The sequence below is a fragment of the Calypte anna genome, chromosome 3 (genome assembly GCF_003957555.1).
Source record: "Calypte anna isolate BGI_N300 chromosome 3, bCalAnn1_v1.p, whole genome shotgun sequence".
NCBI lineage: Eukaryota > Metazoa > Chordata > Aves > Apodiformes > Trochilidae > Calypte > Calypte anna.
Genome location: NC_044246.1, coordinates 109,182,509 through 109,201,801, shown reverse-complemented (window position 1 = coordinate 109,201,801; position 19,293 = coordinate 109,182,509). Strand labels below are relative to the sequence as shown.

General features: G+C 41.6%; 1 protein-coding gene across 1 annotated transcript in view; it reads right to left on the bottom strand.

Moving 5' to 3' along the window:
- Positions 1–19,293, bottom strand: part of ADGRF5 (adhesion G protein-coupled receptor F5) — a 51,287-nt gene that overhangs the window by 8,047 nt on the left and 23,947 nt on the right. The window contains exons 4-20 of the mRNA XM_008490718.2: positions 19,019–19,079; positions 17,810–17,980; positions 16,401–16,565; positions 13,850–13,977; positions 13,326–13,384; positions 12,692–12,834; positions 11,575–11,787; positions 10,229–10,462; positions 8,712–8,876; positions 8,376–8,594; positions 7,804–8,022; positions 6,503–6,655; positions 5,133–5,329; positions 4,006–4,185; positions 1,430–2,797; positions 388–429; positions 229–288 (exon numbers count right to left, since the gene is read on the bottom strand). Of these exons, the coding sequence (XP_008488940.2) occupies positions 229–288; positions 388–429; positions 1,430–2,797; positions 4,006–4,185; positions 5,133–5,329; positions 6,503–6,655; positions 7,804–8,022; positions 8,376–8,594; positions 8,712–8,876; positions 10,229–10,462; positions 11,575–11,787; positions 12,692–12,834; positions 13,326–13,384; positions 13,850–13,977; positions 16,401–16,565; positions 17,810–17,980; positions 19,019–19,079 (3,777 nt within the window). The remainder of the gene's footprint in view (positions 1–228; positions 289–387; positions 430–1,429; positions 2,798–4,005; positions 4,186–5,132; positions 5,330–6,502; positions 6,656–7,803; positions 8,023–8,375; positions 8,595–8,711; positions 8,877–10,228; positions 10,463–11,574; positions 11,788–12,691; positions 12,835–13,325; positions 13,385–13,849; positions 13,978–16,400; positions 16,566–17,809; positions 17,981–19,018; positions 19,080–19,293) is intronic.

Below are 19,293 nucleotides of genomic sequence, written 5' to 3'. Positions count from 1 at the left end.
ATTATAGCAAATAACCACCAACCTTCTTTTCACTTTCTACCAGTTACAGGTGAATGAACTTTAAAAAAGAGGAGATATTAATATTTATGTGTTTTCTCTTTCTCTGACTAGTTTTAATAAATAATTCAGAATATAAAGTGCATTTGACTCAAAAGACACTTGGAGAATGTTGCACAAGTAACAGCTGCATCAGTGACTCTGAAATACATTCTTGGTGAAGGCTCTAACCTTTGTTTGCTGTGAACTCCATTTGGACACTGAATTCCTCTTCAGCAAGGCTTCTAGGATCTATTTGTTAAAAAAAAATAATCAATTGGTAAATACAGCAATTATGTTCAAATTACAAAAGTATTTTCATGTAGTATAAGAAATAGTTTGAACTCTTACCTTCTTATCCCAGAGAGTCCCAAACACCAAAATGAATAAGCCCTAGGAGTCAGATAATAAAAAAAATACAGTTTGATAACACAAATGTTTTAATGGCAGTGCCTCAGAGTTATCTCAAATGTTGTTCATGTTGACTATTTAAATTTTGTTCTCTGTGATGGAAAGCATTTTTTCTAACTGCACCTCTCATAATGGACTGCTGATGTGGTCAGAGTTCTCCAGCCCTGGCCTACTTAAACTCTGTGTATATCTGGTGTACAGAAGTGACACAGATGGTTTGCTATCACAAAACATATTTGGAAGCAGTGAGCTTTGTGTATAGAAGACATGCCCTGCTTATGCTCCCCAGAGAGCAAGCAGGCTCACAGTATTGAAGGTAAGGGAGTTTGGGCTGAAGGATACCATTTCGAAGCCATTTCTAAGAGACAGATTATATGTAACTACTGTGTCCTTAAGAAATCTTGTTGTATTGAGATCCTACCTCAGTATGTTGTTGCAAAAATCATACTTACTGAAAACTCCCAATCATGTTCATTTTGGTCAGCTCTCCTTGTTACTGGTACTACTCAGCTGTGACTTTATCTTAAATATCTTAAATATATCTTAAACCTACAGGAGAAAAATATGATTCCTGAAGATGCACTGTGAATGTGTTTAATACGGGGCAGGCAATTAACCAAATGACAGATGGTCCCTATTAATCAGACAGAATGTGACCAGCCATGGTGAAACTTGCCCACCTTAACATAATAGGCCTATTTTCCTGATCTCCAAGAAAGAAGTCGATCCCAAAATTACTGGCAATGTTGGAAGTTATCTTTATGTCAGCTTTATCCTCAAGGCACAGCTCCGGAGGCAACTGAGAATGCAAAATGCATCTGAATTCCTGGAATGGGTTTCCTGAAAACTCCTTTGAGAATAAGATGTGACCCTGAGCTTTCCCAAGCTGTTTTTATTGCTCCTTCAGGCTCAGCACTACAAGAACACCATGACATGTTCCACAGTCAGAGAGGAAACGAAACCACACAAATGTTTAACTCACCTGCAAAACATTGAGCAGTGCAAAGAGGATGTGGAAGGCTCGATGGCTGTTTTTGATAATGGTGGCAAGGCCAATTCCCCAGGTGAGGCCTAACAGTGGTGTCAAGATGGCCACACTTTTGCCAATTTGAAACAAAGAATTCTTCTCCTGCCTGTTTGCCCTGTCCCCAATGGTTGGCCTCAATATTTTTATGATAACAACCGCGGTGATGAACAAATTCAAGGCGACAATGATCAGGGCAGGTAGGACGAAGGCCAAGAGAGCTTTGCTGTCCTTCCAGTTGAGCCAGCAGACATCCTTTCTGGTGTAACTGTTCTTTGGCAGTGTGACAGCGATGGTGATGACTGCAATGACAAAGGGGCAGCCATATCCCAGGAAGAATGCCACTGCTTTCTGAGCAGTCTTGCTTGTGTCGTGCAAGATGAAGACCAGTCTGTAGAAAAGAATGAGGCCCAGGCTGAGCATCCAGAAAAAGACACACAGGTAAAATAAATGGATGAAGAAGGTGGCCACAAGGCAGATATCTCTGCTTATCTGTTGGTTTTGGTCACTGATGGAGGCAGTGACAATGAACCAGGTGTCAGCAATCAGGAGTGATGTCGCTATGTTGAGTATACAGACATGGCGCATGTAGGAGGTCGTGTTGTTTGTCACATATTTCCAGACTAAGGATTCAATTATAATGCAGGCCACCAAACTCACGATTGAAATGCCCAGGCCAACGTAGGTAATAAAATCTTCAAAGATCAGCTGGGAGGATTTGTCAGGTGACATCAGAATGGAGAATGCTGTCAAGTGATTGCAGGAGCAGATGACATAATCATCCACCTCTGTGGGTGTGCAGCCACGAGTGTCCCAGCCCCCTTCAGTTTTTCTGAGTGTGAAGTTCCAAAAGACACACTGGGGTGTCTTTAGAAATAAATCTTTCTTTGCAAAGGTCATATTAATATAAAACTTCTGGCTTCTGTTACTGCTCACAGTTGTTGATATCAACAAGCCGTTCACATACTCGGGCTCATTCCGAGGCAAAAGATGTCCAAGGTTTGAGTACATCACACTGATGATGGTTGAATTTTGGGTTAGAGTCTCAATTTCAGTTTTGTCAATGGACACATCAACTGTGAGGTTTTCTGTACTGCGGAAGTTCTTATTGTAATTTCTGGTGTTCTTTCCTGTGACAACTATACCTTGTAGCTGAAGGGTTTTTACAGAGACAGGAGGAATGGCATTATTAACTGGTTGGAGGAGCAGGGAAAATTTTTCTACTGAATTCAGTAATGAGGAACTATTGACTGTCTGCTTTTCCAGGTCTTCCCAAGCTTTAGTTGTAGACTTAGACACAATAGAGTCCACTGTGGAGAGGAAATCCTGGAACAACAGAATAACACTGTTACTGAAATCCCATACAAATAATTCTGGTTTCTGATGGTAATTTCTGCGTAGGCCCAGACCTGCCTTTTGAAAAACCCCAGCAGTTCCTTTATTTGCTCAATCCATGTGAAACTTTCAATTGTTAACCCTCTGTCTGCTGTTTGCAAGGTAAGGTTTCCAAAAGTGGAGCTGTGTGGCTTTTTTTTTTAAATTTATTTCTTAGTATTCTTTCTTCTCCAGCTTTCTTTCCCTTCTTTGTCAGCCTGGATGCTACCTATAATCTCTTGCTCTCTCTGATGTGGGGTTCTCCAGCTACAAAATACCAAATCTCTTTGCAGTTTTTCTGATCAGAAGAGCAATTTCTTTCCTCTGTACTTCACAAAGTTTCCAAGTATTTCTGAGATATGTTTTGCTATTCATTTGTTGTAACATTTAATTGAATTTTCTTACTTGCTCCTTATTCTTATATAAACCTTTTTGCTATTTCTGCTCCTATTCATAGAACCACAGAATGGATTTGATCCTTAAAGATCATCTAGCCCAAGTCCCTGCCATGGGCAGGGATATCCAGCCTGGACTTGAACACTTCCAGTGATGGGGAATCCACAAATTCTCTGGGCAACTTGTTCTAGCATTTTACCACTCTCATTATAGGAAAATTTCTTCCTTACATGCAATCTAAGTCCACCCTCTTGCACTTTAAAACCATTGTCCCTTGTCTTGTCACTACAGGTCCTGGTAAGAAAGTCTTTCTCACAATCCTATAAACCCTTTAAGTATTGAAAGGCTGCTATAAGGTCTCACTGGAGCCTTCTCCAGGATGAACAACCCCATCTCTCACAGCCTTTCCTCACAGGAGAGTTGTTCCAGCCATCTCTACAGTTGTCTTTCTGAGATGAAAATGCGCATTGCTGCCTCATGTGCAATTTTGCATCCACCATTCCTTGTCCTTTCCTCTAATTTAGAATGCTAGAGATATTTATGTGTTCCTAGAAGACTTCTAGCTGCTAAGCATATAGCAGTACCTCTTTCATGCATGGATTCCTTGTCTTTGTCATTTTAACTTTTTGTAAACTCTTCATCTTTGCTGTCATTTCATCTCCACCCCTTAATACTGTGAAATTTCTTCAGGGAGAATGTCATCCTCTGTGACAAAAGGGGCCAAAGGGCTTGATAACTATAAGTATGACAAAACAAAAACTTACTGTAATTATGACTGGCTCTGCATCTGCTGGGATGGAGGAGATCATATCCAGGATGCTAACAATTGCACCTATGTTTGCAGAAGAATTCTCTCCTGAGCTTAAGGCTCTTTGTGTCTGTTCCTTAAGCTCTGCAAGGTAGCTGGGTAGCTTTGCTCTTGACTCAGGACTGTAGACCAAGGACTGGAACAGAAGATAAGACTTTGTCACATGTGTGCACTTTGTCTGGAGTTTGATCCTCCCTGACAATGGCTACCAAAATGGCTACACAATGGCTACCCCAAAATAAATAGAGCCAGGATCATTCTAGACATGCATGTTCATCTCTTGGGCCTTCCAGAGGAGAGATTCCTAACTGGATATTGAGTGTAATCTCTTGCTTTTGCTGACTCACAAACTGCTCCTGGAAATTTCAGGAGAAAAACAGTTGTCCTGGCCCCAAACCATATGAGGAAGCAATCTAGGAAGTTAAGAAAATACATAAATCAGTAGAAGTAGCTCAGCCTGGGACCTTTCTGTGTCCAGATGACTGAAAATGAACATAGTAAATATTTGACAAAAGAAAAAATAATAGTTCTCATCTAACGTCACTGAGGGAAGGGTGACTGGATGGTGAGTAGAAGTGAAAAGCACCATGATAGGACACCCTGGCTGAAAACTGGGGTCCAAAACCTGTCTGTAAGGTGTAGTGGCTGTGGGAGCCTGCTGAGCAGGGCTTTGGGCTGATGCTGGCCAGTGGCCCAGAGCTGTCCCTGCTGCAGTGTTGTAAGTGCTTTGGGCTTGTGCTGACTGCTATTCATAGAGGCAATTCCTGAGCACAGTTCAGAGAACATCCCAGGCCAGTAACTGCTCCCATGGGATGCTACAAATAGGGTCCCCTCTCCTGGGAGATGGAGCATCCATGTGGATGGATGTTAGCTATGCATGGGCCCTCTGAGCCAGGGGAGGAGGTTCAGTGAAAGAGGGTAGGTCCCATTCTTTAAATCTTTTAAAAGATAATTTTAAAGATCTATTTGATTTTTTAATGCTTCACATATTTTAGAATATGTGAAACAAAGAAACACCCAAGAAAAAATGTTGTTTGCTCTCTCCTACCCATCCCCAACATCTAGAAAACTCATAAACGTTACCTCAGCACTAGTCAGCAGGTTGTTTATTGGTTCAGACAGACAGTCATTCCTTTTAACCATCCATGATTTGTTGGAGCAGGTGTAAATCATTTTGCCTCGGGTACAACCTCCTGTGTTATTTGGCTGACAGCATGGCTTTATTAATGTGCTCCCTTCTATTCCAGTACCAAGCCTACCAGAGCATGAAACTTCCTGACCTGTATTGAGAAAAAGGCATAGATGAAGAAAAATGAGAAACAGGGAGATAAATAATTTACCCCCATCAAACCTGTGACCTCCTGAAGTTCAGAGGTATTTAAATTAGTATTATAGCTTGTTTTCTTCATCAGTTTATGAGCTTCCATAGTATCTATATTGCACTCCCAACTTTTTTGGATCTTGAAATTGAAAAAGAAATTTAATAAAGTCCCTGGGTTTTGACTACTGAATCAAATGACAAATTAATACCCAAGGTTTTAGGATTTGTCTGTTAGGTTACAGGATTAAACAGGGGTGGAGTGGGATTATATTTGCCACTAAGTGAACAGTAATTCCCACAGAGTTTATTCAGCTAAGGGACTGAGTGCTGCTGCAACAATAATAGGAAATTCTTTAAGACCTTGATAGTGAGTCCTCAGCACCTTTTTGATGAAGAGTGAATCTTGCTAATTGCCTTTGATAAGGTTAATCATATCAGTGAGGACCTGCTGACTAAAGTAAATAAAGTGTCCCAGATACAGTGATTCAATACTACTGTGGAAAAAAACAGCATTTCTGCATTATGGGGATATCAAACTTTTCTTTCCAATTTAGAATAAGAAGCTGAAACATCTGGTCAGAACTAAACATCAAAACTGAACTTAGCAATCTTGCATTCTACCCAGGATTTCCGGGAAAATTGACTGGAATCTGGGTCTGCCCTCATGGAAGTTGCAGTTCTTGTGCTTCAGGTGGATATGCTGTCCCACAGGATGACCTCCTGAGCTAGGTGACATCTTTCTGAGACCACAATCTTTTATTTTTGCTAAATTGTTGGTGGAAGCTGAGAGCTGCACGACCACACTTCAGCACAGGAGACAAAGCATGATGGTGCAGGATGCACCAGAAGGAGGTAGGAACAGAAGATTGAAATATAACTTCTTGGTAACACACTGGGGCCACTATCAAACACAGTGAAGACAAAGCATCTTGTCTATTAATTTTTTTTTTTAATTACAGCAAAATTGACAATGTGCTCTATGTTTCAAAATTTCCTGTCAAAAAAAGGAGACAGAAATTCCTGCCTAGCAAAAACTGCTCAAGTATCACCAGTGATACACCTGTGACATCTGATTTAACAAGATTATTGGGATTTCCTGTTTAGCAGATTGAAACAGTAACATTTTCCTTACCAGGTTTCAGGATCAGTGTTATATTTTCACTCCTGACTTCCTGTTCAATGCTGTTCATAATCTTGCAATATGCTGTGAGGTTTTTCTCTTTGCTGCATTCTCTTCCTCTGTACTTGCACACGTAGCAAAGCATCTTTCCCTTATTCTTTTTCCCTGTATGGAGGGATTAGGATATGGTAACACAAATTTGGTGTCAATCAACTAGGAGACAACAGAAAGCTTCTGCAAAACTTTCATTTTTCTGAGTCCTAGAGAAAAAAAAATCTTCCTTTGTGGGACAACTTCCTTTCTGAATGCTGATTTCTGTTTCTTATTCCTGACTAAAAAAAATTAAAAGCAACTTTCTGGTAGTTGCTGTGTGTTCAGTACCTCTTTAATTATTTCTGTAAATTACTGCAAATTCTCCCCACATGTTGTTTTAGTGTGTAGGAACCAATATTTGCTTCTGAAGAACACTCTTCCTGCTTCTGCTTCTAGCACAGGTGTTTCATTTAAGCTAGGGCACCTTTTTGTTGTTTTTACATGGTTCTTTTTTGCTCAGGATCCAAACTATACCCCTCCTGCTTTTCAGTATTCCTGAGAGTTCCTAGCTCCAAGATTTTGCCATTTTTTTAGCAACCACAGGACTCTCCATCTCCACCTGTTTTCTGGAATAGTTTAGGTGGATCACCTTTGCTTTTTTTCAAATTAAATGTTTTGTAATCCACTTGAAAAGTCCTAGCAAATAAAAAGATGCCAGGAAAGCTGCAGAACTGCCCTGAATTTGAAGATACAGAAGCTTTGGATTTTGCGCTGTCAAAGATATGTTGCCTGTATCCTTGAAGAAAATAGAATAGTTCTTTGAATTGCATTCTTAATATGTCATTCTAACTTTTCATTAATCAACATATCTTCTTAAGGAACATTATTTCTATATTCAATTCAAAAAAAGTGGCAGAGAGGAAGGTAAAAGTGAATAGATGGAGTCTGGCAACTTCTAATCTGAACAACGATGTGGACACTCACTCCTCACTCCCTGGCATGACAAACCTAGCTTTGAATTTACCTATTATGTGTCTATCACTACAGCACTGACTTCAGTTGCTCTTCTATTGATCTCAGCCATGCTTCCCAGGATGGCAATCATCCTAAAACACATTTATTTCCCTTTTCTTTTGACTCTCAGGAGTACTTATGGGTTGTTGTTATAGCAGCAATTATGAACTGGTTACCCAGACTTAACTGAAAATGAAAAAAAAACTCAGGATCTAGGTTGTGACACACAGTGCAACAGGTGATTCTGCAAGTTTATAGTTTCTTACCAGCTTCACAATCTATATCTTCAGCCACAAATTCAAAGCTGTAATTCCCCCTGGTGTCAGCACTCACGCAGCACTCAAGGGTTTGCTGTTCAGTGCATGGTATTGATGCTTCAATGGGATCTATCAGGATGTTCTGCTTCAGAGGCAAGGAAATAACCTCAATTGTCATATTGGCAGAGCTCTGCAGGTGCTGCTGGGAGAATGTACAGATGTAGGTGCCTGAAAGAAGTGACATAAAAACCTTGCTTGAGTCAACAGAAGTGCTCCTCCGCTTATGAAACCTAAAACTGAATAAGTGTTATTGGCAGCATCATGTGTTGCTGTCCTCCAGCAGCTTAAAATGTCTTTTTTATTATTATTATATTTTTGTTTTGTTTTGTTTTGTTTTGTTTTGTTTTGTTTGGGTTGGTGGTCTTTTTGTTTGCTTGGCTTGTTTAGTTTTGTTGTTTTGGTTTGGGGTGGGGTTTTTTTTGGTGTTTTTTCACAGAGCTTTGTAGGGCTAGGGATGCTGTAAATTATCTGGTACAGAGATTTCATTGCCTCTGTAGCCAACACAAACCAACTTCACTCACCATTCCATTCCTTTGTGGCACTCTTCACTGTGAGCACAGACATGTCTGGAAATCTGCTATTTCTGATGCACGTTCCACAGTCTACTGGTTTTATGTTATTTCCAGACTGGATTTTCCAACTGATGCTGTCGTAGTTGCTCACATCACTTACACAGGTTAGGTTGAATGAGTATCCCTCAGAAACGAATGAATTTGTGCTTGAAGAAATTGTTACTTGGGCTGAGAAAACACAAGATAAATGCCATATTATTGAGAGCCACATGTGACAATCATTTGCTTGCAAGTGACGTGTTCCAGAGATGTTTTAAGGTTTGTCCCATGCTACCTGACTCTTACCTGCCCTGAAATACCTCACTCTGATGTGCTGGCTGCGCTTGGCACCGTGTCCAGTGTGCAGCTCACATGTGTAGGTTGTCACTGTACCTGCCTTCTCAGGAGGACAGAGTGATTCTTTGATGATGAGCTTGTATTCAGTGCAGTTTTCAGTGAAGCTGGGGATTCCTAGGGAGGAAGAAACATTCCTTGAGGGGCTATGGTTGTCAAAAAAATACCCGAAATAGGGAAATCTCTCTAGCTATGGAAAAATTTGTGGGTTTGTGTGTAACCTTGGACAGCACAGCACTTTAACTCACTATTGATGGGCCATTCAGTTCTTTTACTCTGGCAACACTCCCAATGGAGATGGCTCTCAGCACAGGGTACCTGCTGCCAAAACTACTCTAACTGAGAGCAATAATACTGCTTGGATACCTCAGGATAAGCTGGAAGAACATTCTGATTTAGCCCAACTTCATTATCTGTGATATTTAGCATGAGTACGATAAGTAAAGCAGGAGTAAACACTGCAGATTTTAATATCATATATTGAAATAAACATTTGGGGGTTCTTGAAAGTCATTCAGCTTTAAATCTGAAGAGTACTGGCTTAGCTACATGAGGAAACCCCCACTAAAGTTGTCCCATGCTGCAGCTGGAAGTGCGTCTGGCATGAGGCAGAGGTCCAGGGGAAGCCTGGCCACAAGGAATCTAGGGCAAAACAGCTCATTGGGACAGGGTGCCCCCTCTGTGGAAGTGACTGTGCACATGAGTTGTGAAGGTTTTTATCTCATTTTGCTGCCCTGCTTTCTGCTCAATTTCATTTATAACAAAAGGTTGACAAAAAACAGTTAATCCATACCCATAAAGTGATAGGAGGACAACAAGCAGTTTATGACCAGGATTTATAGGCACTTAAGAAAAATTCTATTGATGATATTTTGCAACACATTAACTTGACACCTTGTTGACTGTTCCTATTATAGGGAAAGCCTTGTGGGATGCCACTGACTCAGTTACCATGTGATGTATCAGAGCTACAGTGTGGAGAGGGAAATTCTGTGCTAAGTATTTAGCTCTGTGCAGGTGTTTCAAAGTGTAGCACCTGCCTCTCTTGGGTGCTAAACCTCATCATGTTAGCACAGAGAAATTTTTAATCCCCCAGGGGTGATTCTAAAGACAGTAGCAGAGACTGGTGCACTCATTCTTGCTCTCAAAGCCAGACAATGGCAGAATAAGCTTTTTGGAAAGAGTCAGTACAGTGCTGGTCCAGAGAGCTGTTGCCATCCAGGATGTCACAGTTTTAAGCATCAGTGTCTGCACAGTGTGTGGAGATGCCCAGAATCCCACTGGCACCTTCAGAACATGTACAAAGTCTGTACCATGCTGTCCATCCATGGTCCTTCCCCTACACACCCACCTTTAGATCATACCCTGTCCCCATCCTAGACCTTGGCCTTTGGGGCAGCCAATTAGGAGGAGATTTTGGAAGAATGAACAAACCCATCAGGGGAAAGATCCTTTTTTGTGAATCTTACCTACAATATTGATTGCTCCATTTACTTTCCAGTCTCCAGTAAGTGATGGGAGCTGCTTGTCAATGCAACAGGACAGGAGAGGACTGTTTGTCTGCATTTCAGGACTGTTGCAGGTGACATCAAGGTCATTAAAATTCGAAGTAATGTAGAGTAGAGACACTGCTATTGTTTTTGTGGCCTTGTACAGCAACGTGTGGAACTGATTGCTGTTTGTGAAAGTGCACGTGTAGGAACCTGTAAAGCAGAGGCAATATCTTAGCACTGAAAACAGATTTTGGTGTTACTATCTTTGCATTTGGAGTTAGGAACTGGGAGCTATTTCTGCACCTGCTTTTCACACTTCCCTGCTCTGCAGTGGCTCTGCTGTTTGATGATCAAACAGAACCCTCAGGTTCATCAACCCTCAGGTCATCTGCAGTGTGCTTTCTGTAGCCTTCTGGTGCCAAATGTATCCAGATCACTCAGCTTCAGTGCTCATGGGTACTTGAGAGGACACCAGTGCTCTGGGACTGAAAAACTTAAAATCTCTCTGAGATGGTGTTTTTGGGATCTGTATATTGCCCGTAGTTCACATGACTGATGGATGCAGCCAGGATTCATTTTGAAATTGGCAGAGTTCCAGACTTCCTTCCTACATTAGGTACATGGGTTCCTCTTTCCCATCAGACTAGCCAAGTGAGTAGGACATAGGCGTGGAGACACCAAGGTTCAGAGTGTCCTTAATCCAAAGAAGTTTGGACCTCCAACTCATGCCTTGCATGTGTGTGAGCAAATACCTGCTCACAGGATACCCTTTTTGAAGCTGAATGTAAATTTGTGGTTCAAAGAGAAGAACTGAGTAGGAACTTGAGCCAAAGCTTTGATATTACATAATTCTTCCCCTGATAAATCCTCACAGCCAAATGCCACCAATTTACCTATGTCTGATTTTCCAAAAGCCCTAAATGAACATGTTAAAAACTATAACTCTGAACTCTGATTAGTTTTTAGGTTTTGGTTGTCAAATGGACAAGAACCACCAAGGTCAAGTTGAACCACAGCCTCAAGTTATCACACCAAAATGTTGGAAAGGCCTCACAGCCATATTACTGAAAACACCCAGGCCTGCATAGACACTTGAGTCAGTTCACACCTTACTGGCAATGCCAGTCAGTACTATGTAATTCATTAGGAAAAAAAAAGCCAAACCAAAACAATACAAAAAATACCCCACTGAAAAAAAATGAGGAATGGTGATTTTTCATATTTACTCTAAGAAAATGCAATCACTGATTTCCTCTTTGCTTTTTATAGATCGAGCCACATCAGAGATTTACATCTGCTCTTTTAATGATATAAAATCATACCAGAATCCTCTATTGTGCTGTTGATGATTTTAAGAATTGCTCTTGAGGTTCTCCTTGAAACTTTTTTCTCCACTGAATATCGCAAACTGGTTGAGATGATCTGATCAAAGTGGTACCAGGTAACATTCTCAGATGTTGAATTTATCTCACAAATGAGTATTACAGTATCCCCTTCAAAAATCTCCACAGGAGTCACAATGAAGTTTGTCTGATCTGGGAAGACAAAGAACAACATTCTACATTATTGTCATTCCAGCTCACATCTAGGTGGTGTCTTCCATCTCATGGGAATCCTGGGTGCTTCTCAACTAATCAGAGAACTCATGGAATGTTGAGGGTTGGAAGGAACCTCTAGAGATCATCTAGTCCAACCCCCCTGCAGAAGGATGATCACCTATGGCAGTCCACACAGGGGTACATCCAGAAGGGTTCTGAAAGTCTCCAGAGAAGGAGAATATGCACTCAGCATCAGCTGCAGGGCTCCCCCCTCTAATACAAGCGATGCAGTTTTCCCACAACATACTCTTCCCCTATCTTTGTCAGCCAAAGACTCCAAAAAGTTTCATGGAGAGAGACAGAAATATTATCACCACCACTACTTTCGAAGTAGATAAACTGGGAGGAGAGGCAACCAGGTTAGATTCATCCTTTGAGACAGAAAGTCCAGTGCACTGAGAGTACAGCTCGTCTGGAGCATTTAGTCAGCCAGCTGAATGGTAACACACTGTCCAGCAGCAGCATAGAAAACATGCTGAGGAAGCCAGAAGAAACCTGTTCTCATGTAAACTGGAAGAGGTTTCTGTTTTGTTTGAAAAATTGGGAAGCAGTGGCCACCTGGTTTACTAAAATCTGTCTTAGGGGTGAACTTAAGGTTATTCAGTCTCTGCCATGGAGAGGCTGCACCAGGGTGCAGTGGGGTGTCTGGAGATATTCAGGTTGCATGTGTGGCCATCTCATCAAAGTCTTAGGCTTTTGTGGAGCAGGACAAAAAGAAGCAGCCAAAGAAAAAAAAAAGGGCGTTTGAATATCCAGTACCAAATAACCAAGAGTATAAGGCAGGTACGTGGTTCAGGGTAGAAATACTGAAGGAAAAATACTGAGAGAGCTTCACACTCACCAGTTATTTCTGTTGTGAAGGTAGATTTGTTCAGCCTGTACGAGTCATTTACAAATTGTGGTACAAGCTTGTTGGAATCTGCTATCTGGTCAAAGCTTGCTGCTCCTGCTTTTACTTGGTAGTTCACAAAAACACTTCCAGGCCTAGATATAAGAATGAGAGAAGTACCAGAATAAAATATTTCTTCACAAAATAAGAACAACTTTATGTGTATCTCCTTTGCCTGCTCTCTATTTCTAGTAAAATTCCCTTAGAAAACCTAAAACACAGCTTCATTTAAATATCTGTGGGCTTAAATAATATCTCTTTTATCCAGCTCCAATGTTACATCCTGAATCAATGTACTAATTTGTCTTCCTGACGACCTAGGAAGCGATGTTATGTTTACTCACATCCTTTTCCCATTTTGGGTGGAATTCAGTCTTTCCCACAAAAGGCTTTGATCCAGATGGAGAATGATTTTGTTTCATGGGCTTTTGCACAGCAGTGAATTTTACCTGAGATCCTCTTTGCACACTAATAGCTGGGTTCTCCTTTGCAGCCACTATTGTTCAGGGTGTTCATATTAGGTGTGGATGAATGTGGAACAGAAAAAGTTGTGTCTTCTAGTAAAAAAAGGAAATTGTTTACTTACCTGAAACCAGTTACTGTTGCTGATACGAAGCCTGGTAAACACCTGTAGCTATCATTGAACTGTAAATAAAGATATATTACATGATATAAGTCCTCGGTATGTTACTCTAGTGTGTTTCAAATTAGAAACTCTGTTCAACACAGATGGATGTAAGGGCATGTCACATCTCTGATAGAACAGGTCTGGTGTTCTCCCCACTCTCAGCGGGATAAATTTGTGTGGGTGGCTTAAGGCTGTGCATATTCATGTGGAATATCACCAATAATGTGATATTTTTCATGCTAATGATGCAAAAGACTCCTAAATACTTTCCTGTCAACATGTATATCACAATGACCAAATATTGCCATTGACTTTCCACAGGGGTATCTTTTTGGCCCACTTTGTAGCTACTACTGCCACGTACTTCTCAGGTCCCCACAGAGGCAGGGACTGTGCACCCTATTTCTGAGATGCTCAAATGGTAAATCCCATATTTCTTAAAGGGCTTTCTACCTTCAAAGGTGGAAAACTGAAGTCATTACCGCTTTTTCAAGGTCAGCTTTGTATTGTCTGTGTAATTCAGAAGAAGAATTGCTGAGATCATCAGAAAAGTCTGTGTCGAGTCTGACTGACATATTCAATACAACGGGGTCTCCCATTCCACAGGAGTCTGTAAGGAAAAACATTAAAATAAATGTAAAAATAATCCAAAGCCATGTTTACAAAGTGATGTGTTTTCTTCTAACTTAATCATGGCTTGGGTTGGAAAGGACCTTTGAATATCACCCAGTCCAATACCCCTGCCATGTGCAGGAACTCCCAGTGTGACCTGGAGTCATTGCAATGATGGGGCATCCACAACTTCTCAGGTCAACCTGTTCAAATGTCTCACCACCCTTATAATAAAAAAATTCTTTCTCATGTCCCACCTAAATCTACCCTCTTAAAACTATTGGCCCTTGTTCTGTCACTACAGGCTCTGGGAAAAGAGCCTCCATCTTTCTTATAAGCACCCTCTAATTACTGAAGGGCCACAATAAGGTCTGTCTGGAACTTTCTTTTCTTCAGGATGAACAACCCCATCTAGCTCAGTCTGTCTCCATAGCAGAGGTTCTTCAGCTCTCTGATCATCTTCATGGCTCTCCTCTGGACTCTCTCCAACTCATCTGTGTTCTTTTTGCATTGGGGACTCCAGAACCAGACACAGAACTGCTAGTGGGGTCTCACAAGAGTGGAGTAGAGGGAGAGAATCACCTCACTTGACCTGTTACCCATGTTTCTTTTGATGCAGCCAGGATATGGATGGCTTTCTGGGCTGTAAGCATACATTACAGCCCATTTCCAGTTTTTCATGCACCAGTAGCCCCAAGTCCTTCTTGGAAGCACTGCTCTCAATCCTTTCACCCCACCCCCAGTTTGCATTGATACTGGGAGTTGCCCTTACACAGGGCAAGGACCTTGCACTTGGCCTTGTTGAGCTTTTTGAGGTTTGTCCAGACTCTGTCCTCAAATAGTCAAGGCCTATCTGGATGGCATCTCTTCCCTCTAGTGAATCAAATGCCTCCCTCATCTTGGTGTCAACTGTAAACTTGCTGATGGTACACTCAATCTCAATGTCTATGTCACTGATGAAGATAACAAACAGCACAGATCCTTGTGGGCATCACTTGTTACTGGCTTCTACTTGAATATTGAGCCACTGACTATAACCCCTTGGATGTGGTTGTCCAATCAGTTCTTTACCCTTCTATCAGTCCCTCTGTCAAACCCACATTTCTCCAATTTAGCAGCAAAAATGTTGAGGGGGATTCTATCAAAGACCTTTCAGAAGTCCAGAAAGATGACATCTGTAGTTCTTCCCTTGTGCACTGATGCAGTCATTGCAGCCCATAAGACCACTAGATGAGCCAGGCACAATTTGCCCATGGTGAAACCATCCTAATCCTAAATCAAAATCATACAGTTTGGTAATATTTATCTGGAGAATAGGAAAGCTGGGATTCTCCTAATTCTCTATGTTCAATTTATATGCCTGGCATCTGCTAGATATTTAGGCTCCATCTCCAGCTGGTGCAAAGCTGTAGACACCTTCCAAAGTTGATTCATTCAGAAGGTGATAGCTTGCTTAAAATGGTTGAATTGCTGCATTGATCCAGTTGTAGAGAGTTTGGGTGAACAACTTGGATCAGATATTTTTGCACAGTGAAAGTTTCACAGGATGAATCTCTATTTATGTTTTACTGAAATTAATGGGAAAATCCTCAGCTGACTTTGGGAGGGCAGTATTCTGGGTGAAGATCAATAGGTACAAAATAATGTAAAATGCTTAGAGAGATGCTGGAACTTTCTAATTTGTATCTATTTAAGTACATGTTGATACTGTTAAGCAGAGGAACATGATACCCAGAGCTCTAACATCTGTGGGATTTTCATGTAGAAGAGGTTCTGCAGTGTAGCAGTACTGATGTGCTGCTACCCTGTGGTAAAAGCATTGCCTCTAAACAGAACTGATTAGGATGGGCATGCTAATAACACTGGACTGCTTCCAGCTCTGGGGTGTCTTTGCATGCTGCCCCATCACCAAGCAGAGGCAGAGCCTTGTGGGGGTTTGTCTTGGACTGCAGACACAACAGGGAATGCTCCAACCCAGTGCTGCCAGGTCTGTGTGTCTACTCATCAGTCAGGCTCTGAGGGCACCTTGTCATGAAAATCATGAAATAAAAAGAAACAAAAGGTAAACTCTGCATTGTTTTGTTCCTACTCTTCTCTTGAGCACTATGGCACACTTTGGCCCCATTTGTAAGTTCCTCTGATGAAAATCTGATAAAATGAAACTTTCTTTGCTTAGTAGAGGCTGAAAGACCCAAAGAGGGATATGGGTGATCCCCATACAGCAATAAGTATGTCCAAATACTTGAGTCAAGGTGGGCCCACATCACAAAGAGAAAACCTCTAGACCTCTAGACTTTCAGCATTCACAGGTGATGCAGTCACCAGCTCAGTCCTGGTGTGATGCTTTATCTCTAAAGTTATTCCATCCTCCGGCCAGCCAAGGAGTGGTACAATGATGATTTCAGCACTGTTTCCCCTTACCTTCAGTCTGAGGCTCACAGTAAGGTCCAGAGAAAGGCATTTCCTTCGCGTAGCCACAGGAGAGGGCAGGTGCTGGGCTGGCAGAAGGGCAGGCTTTCAAGTCACTACAGCCCTGACTTGGCCAGGCATATCCATCCTCACAGGAACAGCAGCTGGACAGACAAACTAGAACCAGACAGACAGAGAAATGTAATGGGAAAGGAGCACAACATGCTGCATGGTAAACATGGACCCTGCTGTCTTTATGCCAGTGATCTGGGTGATCTTGTGAGCATCACATACTGATCAAAATGCCTAATCAGAAACAGGAATCACACTGGCAGGGGGTAAGTGTGATCATTTACTCTGTTAGACAATTGAATGGAGATGTGAAGCCTGATCTGAAAAATTCACCTGGCACAATGGCCAGGGTCCTCTGAGAGTTTTCAGGTCAGATATTTCTGTATTGCCTGGGCCAAAAGCAAGTGTACAGGATTTTAAAGGCTGTAAGAGCATGTAATGGTCACTCAAAGTGAGGTGGCTCGTGCTGTGTGATTCTGACACACTGCATGAGAGATGGGGATATAATTACAAAGTACTTTAAGACATACATTGTTTCTAATAACTGTTAAAATAAACCCCAAGAAAACACTTCACTGTAATTTTTTCTCCTCTTAATGTGCCATTGGCAAAGTAAGATACTGACAAAGTGTTTTTCACACATCGAATGTGACCCTGAAGGCGTTTAAAAGATCTGTTTGGGTGTTGCTTTGAGAACTGGTGATGGCTTCCTTTCACTGCTTTATGAGACAGTGATAAGAAAGTACCAAATATCCTCCTCTGCTGTTGTAAATGCTGTTTGTACATCCTCTTCTCTATTAGCTACTTGGTGGGACGTTACACAACCACAACTCACGTAATAAAATCTGCCTGATACCATGCTCTGTAAGGATATGTTTAACAAGTAATGGCAGGAAAAATACTGCATCTCATGCAGGCTGTCTCTGTCAGGGTCAGAGTACAGCCTCTCATGGTGATTTATGTTCCAAATGTAAGTGGAGGGAAGTAAACAGTCTGATAACTGCTGTCACAGCTTCCTGAAACTTGAAAGTAACTCAGACTGCTTGTTAGTCAAACCAGAGCAAAATCCTTTGGCTCAGGCTTCCTCTGGCTTTGTCCCTTCCTTAGGAAAAGAAAAGCATCCAGGGCTATTCCTAATGCCAACATTATGTAAAGAGGAGTGGTGGGATGCAGATAACAAAAGATGCTGTTGTTTACTAGAGCTTCAGCCTTGATGGGTCTTTCAGTAGGCAGCAGAAAAGGTTCAGGTTTTGAGGATTTCTAGGAGTGATGGAGGGTAAAACTGAGAGAGATCAAACACTGGCAAAAAAGCACTTCACCCAGGATATAAAATTAAATAAATCACTCACCTGTTGTGATGTTGATGTTTGAAATTGTCATTTCAGCATTTGAAATATTTTTTGAAATTGGAAGATGAAGTTTTTTGAAATACTCTCTGATCAGCTCCAGAAAAGATGAATCCATAAGGCTCATTTCAATGTCAATAGTGTACTCCAGAGGGGGAAGGTCAAAAATAAGCACTGAAAGAGAAAGAGCATGAGACTGCAAAGCTGTGGCTGAGGGTCAATCACAAACTGATGGTTTGGGCTCTTTGTTGCTTTTTAATGGTATCTTAGTGTAATATTATGCTTAGGAAATCTTCTTGCTTCCTACTCAGCAGATATTTTGCACATTTTTTATCTGCTGCTTGTCTGAAAAAAGTCAGATTTCTTTGGTCTCAGAGCAATAGCAAGCTGATAAAAATGGCATATTATATACAGAGAAAAGCTGTCTTATTCCTTCTCTCCTTTGACTCAACAAGTGGAAGGGGTTGCCCACCATAGACTGAAGCCACACGACTGACTACCTTGTGACCCCTGTCCTACTAAGACTTTTGGGGTTTTTTTTTCCACACCATACATGTCAACTTTCATAGAACTTCCTCATGTATGTCATCCATATGGATTACATCCAGAGACATCTGCACAAACTTGAGAAGTGGGCCCATATGAAACTCATGAGGTTCCAAAAGGCCAAGGGCAAACTCCTGCAACTGAGTCAGGGCAATCTCCAGGATCTCCCAGGCTAGGGGACAAAGGGATGGAGTGCAGCCCTGCTGAGAAGGACTTGGGGGTGTTGGTGTATGAAAAGCTGGACACGAGCTGGCAATGTGCTCTTGCAAATCAGAAAGCCAAGAGGGTCCTGGCTTGCATTAAAAGAAGAGTAGCCAGCAGGTCAATGATTGTCCCTCTCAGCTCTTGAGAGACCCCGCCTGCTTCCCTGGAAAAGGCTGAACACCTGCCAATGGGAAATAATGAATTAACTCATTATTTTGCTTTACCAACTAAAATCTCTCTTTATCTCAGTTCACAATTATTCTCGGTTTTATGCTTCCGATTCCATCCCCTGTCCCACCAGAGGAGAGGGAGAGGTGTTTAGATGACAGCTGTAGTTAAACCACAACACTTGCTCCCCTGTGATGATCCCAGTTTGGTACCTCAAGGGATGCTCTCCCCTACAGTGATTTCACCCTTGGCTTACTAGAACCCTGCTCTGTCACCATAGGGTTGTGTACGTACTGTTTCTCTTTTGCCTTTGGATCTCTGGCTGGAAGTTTTCCTCTTCTAGTGAAGTTTCAATCTGTGGGGAAAAAAAGACAGTGAAATTTTGTGGAAAAAAAAAAGCAAAAAAACCCAAAGCCAAACCAAAACCAAAGTGAAGCTTTAGCTGCTGTTGTTGGCATGAAAGGATTAGTGAAGAAAACACTGGCATAGATATTTTTTTTTCTTTCTGCCAGGCTTTGCCCCTCCTAACATGCTTTTTCCCCTTTAAACAGGTTATTTATATCTTCCAA